At 39.1% G+C, this 6,667-nt stretch overlaps 1 protein-coding gene across 1 annotated transcript; it reads left to right on the forward strand.

The window, feature by feature from the left end:
- Positions 1-780: 780 nt before the first annotated feature.
- Positions 781-5,914, forward strand: LOC133893091 (prohibitin-2, mitochondrial-like). The gene is made up of 5 exons (XM_062334055.1): positions 781-1,107; positions 3,266-3,382; positions 4,329-4,499; positions 4,588-4,800; positions 5,137-5,914. Exons 1-5 carry the CDS (start codon positions 934-936, stop codon positions 5,329-5,331), a joined length of 870 nt encoding a protein of 289 aa, XP_062190039.1. The 5' UTR covers positions 781-933; the 3' UTR covers positions 5,332-5,914.
- Positions 5,915-6,667: the final 753 nt, after the last annotated feature.

Here is a 6,667-nt window from a genome sequence, read left to right on the forward strand (position 1 = left end):
ACATCTCTGTACCTCAATCTCTAATGAAAAACTAAGGGTATTACAAACATTGCACAATCAAAGTAAACATCTAACTCATCTCAGAATCTAATATGCAAAACAATTCTAAGCTTTTGGATTCTCAACTTTTACAATCTAGGTTTTTAAAATTTACAATTTAGGAACTGCTTTTTATAATTCAAAGCTAAAACAAACAGACTATTAGTATTTTACTGGTCTTTTACTATGGTAATTGATAGCTTGTAAAAAATACTAGGTCAATCTAGGAAGAACTAGATGACTTTTTTATTAAAAAGAAATATACACTTAAATTTATATTAAAAAACTCAAACTTAGATAATCTAAACGTATATTCACACCATCAATTAACTGACCTAGACTGTGTTCCTGAATGGCTTATTTGTCTATGTAGTCATGGAATCTTGAATTCTCATGGGAAGTCATATACAGTTTCGCAAATTTCTACTGTTCTAACAAAAAAATTTAAATCAATGTATCATCGAAATCCCTCGCTGAAAAAGTGGATTGTAGATATTCTACATGGGAATTGCTTCCCGTACCCTGCACTACTGATTCTACTGTGATGGTTAACACTTTAATTGAGTTTGATCTAATAGTTGTTGTTTCAGAAATGACGTGGCATGGCATAGATGCAGCGTGGTGCGGTGCTTTGCCACCACCGTTCCCCTTTCTTGCGGTGAAGGAAAGAACCCCACGCTTCCCTCACTCCAACACCGCCCATCTAAAATCTGACGGTCTCGATCACCCACCGACCTCCCCTAGTCCACCCTCTTCTCCCACTCCCCACTTCCGCCTCAACAAATCCCCCAACAAAACCCTAGCCGCCGTCCCCACAGGTCCCCCCCCCACTCCTCCTCCTCACCCCTTCCACCACCTGCTCGGTCTCCGGCGATCCCAAGAGGCACGGCGACGATGAACGTGAAGGGCGGCGGACGGATTCCGGTCCCTCCGGCGGGGGCCGGCACGCTGGTGAAGGTGGCGGTGTTTGGCGGCGCCGCCGTGTACGCCGCCGTGAACAGCCTCTACAACGTCGAGGGCGGGCACCGTGCCATCGTCTTCAACCGCATCCAGGGCATCAAGGACAAGGTCTGGACACCGTAGACGTTTCTCTCTTTCTTGCTGTCCCCTTCTCTCCGTTTCGACGTGCGGTGGTTCGTTGTGGGGGTAGAGATTTGGTTTGGTTGTGCTTAGGGCGCGATTGGTTGGGAAATGGGGCTATCCGCGGTGAGATGGATTTCAGCCTAGATGATGCTTTTGAGAAGATTTCTTTGGATCACTGGGTACATTCCTGTAAATCTAAGCTAGTCATGCGTGTTACTTTCAGCAAAAATCGGAAACATGCCATGCGCGGTCGTAGCAGCTTTCAAATTGTGAGCAGGATTGGTATCCTTTTTCTCGTTGGTGAAATGTGGCTAGAGGTACTGCGGTTTGGTGGATTGCAACCCGGGATGTTTTTAAGCAATTATTTGGATTTCTGCGTACGTTCTGGTAAATCTGAGCTAATATTATGTTACTCTGAGCAAAACTTGAGGTTGTGGCTTGTCAAAAATGTCATCATTGGACACCACACCGTTTTTCTTGCTTTATAATCATTTACCATGAGATGGTTCAAATTCTGGGCCTTGATTGTGGGAACTGGTGTTGAGGGCTTGCAAGACCATTCCAATTTGTAGTATAATTGTAGTGATTTCAGCTGTCTGATTCCTTGTTTTTACATCTACTATCTGAACAGCGTGCTAAATCTATCGTTGAAAATTGTAGTTTGCTGCGTCTCTGTCCATTCGTATGCTATAAGGTTTGATTTGGATGTGATTAATCAACTTTATATCTTCTGGTGTTTCTCTTTTGATTTCTGCTATGTTAGTTTAACTGTTGTATGCATTTTTGGTGCTCTTTATTTGTTCTTTAAACGAAATCAACTATCTTAATTTATTTTATACAGAAGCATCTTATGATCAGATGATAATTTACTATCTCCTTTTTTATGTAACCTATAAAAATTGTAGTTAGTGACTTCATTCAGTTTTTAGATGCTTCATTGCTGATTTATTTCCAGGTCATGGTCTGTTAGTGATTAGTGAAGTGTTGTTTTGAGCCCATGCTGTTATCTGCAACATTTCTCGAGGCAACCAATTAGGTTTTACAAATTCAAAATGGAAGAGGTGTTATTGGTGTCCACTGTCTCGGTCTCTCCCGTTTTCATCATGTAATGTTAGCCATTCTGAGGGATGATTTGTAGTACCTTTGTCTTTGATGGCCCTAGAGTTGTAAGGATCTCATGTGTGATTTTACTTATTCCTGAATGCAGTGTTCTTGTATGCCTGAATGCTCTATAATTTTACTGGGAAATACTTGCCAGTATTTACATCATATTTGGTATACTGATAGTGTGAATTCCACGCCGTCATAGCACCATAAAATGTGTTGGGGTTTGTTTCGGTGCTAGTTTTGTGTCATGGGGAGAAAGAGGAATGGGGTTTTATGTGTGATTATTCTTCTCTGATTATTATTAATACAGAGCCTACTTGTCAGCATTCAGTAAGTCTTGTGTTGCGAGGACACAGGCGAGCTTTACAAAGTCCTCTTCTTTTTGTCACAATAGGGCACAAAAAAAAAGAAGTTCGCTAAAAGGTATACATATGCATGCTTCGTTAAGTCTAATGAAGGGCTAAGCTAACGAAGCATGTCTTTCAGCTTAATCCAGTTTTTGTAATTACAAAGGACTTGATTTATCAGTTTTACTCTGTATGAGTTGGACTATAAGCTTCGCCCGAAGGTGTATTTGATACTACGTAAATAGCACAAAGCTTGAGTTGCGAGTTAGCTTGAATGAACGTAACAATTTTATATGCATAATATGAATGCTTGGATGGATATGTATGACGCCCAGCTTGCACTAGCTCAATTAATATAGAAGCATACCCATTATAGCTTAATTTATCTTGTTTCAATTGAATAATTAGTTTAAAGCTCAAAGACGGTTTGTGATTGTTTGTTTAATCTTGAGCATACTTCTAACTGAATCAGGACCTGTGCCTGTCTAAGTAGGTCGTGATTGTCGATCTTTTATGATATCTTTCAGTGCGCCAGAACTTGTTGATGTTCTTGGAGGATTTCTTATTGTGCAATATGATTTTTTGGGACGTTTTGTAGATTGGGGTTATCTTTTAATATGTGCACCTTAGTTTATGTTCCCCTAGATAATGAACCGGTTCAATTTACTTCAAACCTTTTCTTCATGCAGGTATACCCTGAAGGGACTCACTTTATGATCCCATTGTTTGAACGGCCAATCATTTACGATGTCCGTGCTCGCCCGAATCTTGTTGAGAGTACTTCTGGAAGCAGGGATCTTCAGATGGTAAATATACACATCACTTATAGTCCAATGGTTCCAACTTGCTATTCTTCATGTTTTGGAATTTGTGCTTCTAGTTCTTGTATAAATGTTGCTATCTGCTGCTTCAAATGCATGCTTCTCTGTCGCTTGGTGATTGCATCAAGTTGAGCTGAAATTTGGTCGACAAACCCGTTGATTTATTGTTCATTTGATCCTACAGTAGCCTTCATTGGCTGTTACAAACTAAAGAATTATGTTCCACCTGTGGTTTCTTTGCAATTTACATTGAAATACTTGTTCATAAAATTCATTGGGGAGCAATCATTGCTAGTTTGCTACAAAAGCTGTCACCAATTAACCTCAACCCAGATGATCTTGTAGTTTATTTGGCCAGTATTCATTGTTGCCATTTGGAGTGCTTTAGCCTACGAGATATGAACAAGACACTTTTGTTTTGCATGTTTTATGCATGTTCATTTATCCACATTTATTCTGGTTATGTTTACGCCTTTTTGAGTGTTATGATGTGGCATTCTGATACCTCTTTTCATATGATGGATTGCACTACAAATCATCTTTCTTATTTATTTTGGCATCAGTATGAACATGTAACTATGTTTTGTCTCTAGATTGGCCTGTTATATTATCTTCTGCAAAAGTAGAGATTCTGCTAATAGCATGGCAATCCCTTTTGTGGCTTATGATACTTCGCAAAATGCTAATTTTTTTTTCTTCTGTTTAAAGTTTGATGCCCTTTTTTGGTTTTACCATAGTATATTATTCTAGTTCATGAAATAATGCATATTTCTTGGGTAATGTAAGCTATCATTAATCATGTGGCTAGTGGCTTATTTCATGGCACGTGCTATTATGTTCAAAGTTTTTTTATGCTGATCTGAATGATAGAACACGGAATTCTTTTCCTATTTTGAGATTCTTATCTATTATCTGTACTCTATTTTGGCAGGTGAAAATCGGTCTCCGTGTCCTCACAAGGCCTATGCCCGAGAGGCTACCAACTATCTACAGGACTCTGGGGGAAAACTTCAATGAGAGAGTTTTGCCTTCGATCATTCATGAAACACTGAAAGCTGTTGTCGCTCAGTACAATGCTAGTCAGCTAATCACACAGAGAGAGGTAACATGTCTGTATATTTGTCTATCATTTTGAAAGAAGCTAATACTAAAGAGTGCAGACTGTTTTCTCTTTATCCCTCCAATTTCAGACTGTGAGTAGGGAGATTAGGAAGATACTGACTGAGAGGGCTAGATACTTCAACATTGCCCTTGATGACGTTTCCATTACAAGCCTGAGCTTTGGGAAGGAGTTTACTCATGCCATTGAAGCCAAACAGGTTGCTGCACAAGAAGCTGAGCGTGCAAAGTTCATTGTTGAGAAAGCTGAGCAAGATAAGAGGAGTGCTATTATCAGGGCACAGGTAAGGAACCTACTCTTGTAGAAGTCTAGTGACTGTGTCTGAGAAATTTAGAAGAAAAGTAAGAGGAAGATAAACAGTTACTTTGATGATTTTGGTTGCAACATTGCCAAGATTTTTACTTCAATTGAACTATAGTGCCCTCATGTTATGTTTTAACTCTTGTGCCTCTATTGCTTCTCATGTTATGTTTTAACTCTAGTGCCCTCTATTGCTGTGGCAGCAATAGAGGCACAATTGATTGTATTCTTATTTTTCAATGTCTTAGTGGATGTCATTGCGTTTGGTAGCTTAACCTGCCTCTAAAACACAATTTGCTTTTTTGTCTGTTGTGAACAGGGTGAGGCTAAGAGTGCAGAACTTATTGGTCAAGCCATCGCAAACAACCCTGCTTTCCTTGCCCTCAGGCAGATAGAAGCTGCGAGGGAGATCTCTCATACAATTTCGTCCTCAGCCAACAAGGTCTTCCTTGACTCCAACGACCTGTTGCTGAACCTCCAGCAGCTGTCGGTGTTGAACAAGCAGAAGAAATGATGTCCTATTGCCTTGTTCCGAGTTGATAGTGGATGTCACAGTACCAGACGTCACGAGGAATGCTCGGTTTTGAGCACCTGGCAAACATCCTGGGAAGCAAACTGGCTGGTCTTATTGGACCATGCCAGTCCTCGAGGAAGTACAATAAGGAACGCATTATGTTTTAAGATCTCAATTTGTGATGATTGCTAGATTTCTGTTCCTTTTGGGATTAGCCGGTGCTGCTGGATTTTCTGCTGGTAGGCTTTGTGAAACATAATTTCTTGCTTCCCGAAGCTAGCCTACAGCGTCTTGGTGGCATGGCAAGCTTTTGTTGAGAAATGAACAGCAACTGCAGGACTGACTGCTGCTGCTGAACGGGCTCCATGGCAGGAAAGGAGTTCACGACTTGATGTGAGATCAGCGGGCATCAGGAGACTTACGAGTATTAGATAAATAGTTAGCATCACTATATTCAACTATAGTCATGTCTTGAGTCATAGCTAGCATCACATTCAACTATAGTCATGTCTTAGTCTTCTGACAGAATAAATAAGATCTTTTGTACTTTGAAAATATTTGAGTATATTCGTTACTCCTGTTAGATGGCGTTTTATTGGAGCCTTGCTATGTCTAGCTAGAAAGTGAACTTTTAAATGCAAATAAAAGGAGAAGTATGGTTATAAGGGATAAAGTTTTTCAAAAATATTCACATAAATAAATGAAGTTATCTTTCAAACAGTAAATGCAAGATACTAATGGATATTCAATATCTAATGCCTATGGATGCTCAACATTTAAGATCTTGCACAAATGTGTGCACTAATTTTGTAACTGGGACATCAAAACACCTTAATTCCATTGTGAGAAATTAAGAGAAGTTAAAAAAGGTATATAAATATTCACAAACTATATTGATTAAAAAAATCATACAATAGAAAAATTACAATTATCGATATATATTTCCCCTCAAAATTTGTCAAGACCTTCAATTGAATCCAAGCCGAAGTCTATGGCTATGGTAGAATTTCTCAAGCACTCGACTGGACTGAATGGAAGGAAGTGATCGGGGTACAATTGCGCTAGCTCAACAAAAGAGAGGTATTTTTCTCAACAATATATGCTCCTCAAAATATCCTCCCTCTGGGATCAAAATAGGTTTTTGTCTAAAAAAGAATAAAAACAATGAGGTGGTAAGATACAAAGTAAGGCTTGTAGCATAAGAGTTTATATGGAGATCCGACATCGATTTCGATACAACATACTCTCTAGTTATGAGTAAAATAATGTTACAATATTTAATATCATTGGCAAAATCTACCCATACAATTTATGGATGTAGTGACTCATACTTATA

Source organism: Phragmites australis, chromosome 15, assembly GCF_958298935.1.
Source record: "Phragmites australis chromosome 15, lpPhrAust1.1, whole genome shotgun sequence".
NCBI classification, from domain to species: domain Eukaryota; kingdom Viridiplantae; phylum Streptophyta; class Magnoliopsida; order Poales; family Poaceae; genus Phragmites; species Phragmites australis.

Bases quoted from the DNA above. Each gene is read 5' to 3' on its own strand.
- LOC133893091 (XM_062334055.1), top strand. From the start codon at position 934: ATGAACGTGAAGGGCGGCGGACGGATTCCGGTCCCTCCGGCGGGGGCC. The intron at 4,500-4,587 runs GTAACATGTCTG...CTCCAATTTCAG, and splicing joins AGCTAATCACACAGAGAGAG to ACTGTGAGTAGGGAGATTAG. The intron at 4,801-5,136 runs GTAAGGAACCTA...TGTTGTGAACAG, and splicing joins GTGCTATTATCAGGGCACAG to GGTGAGGCTAAGAGTGCAGA.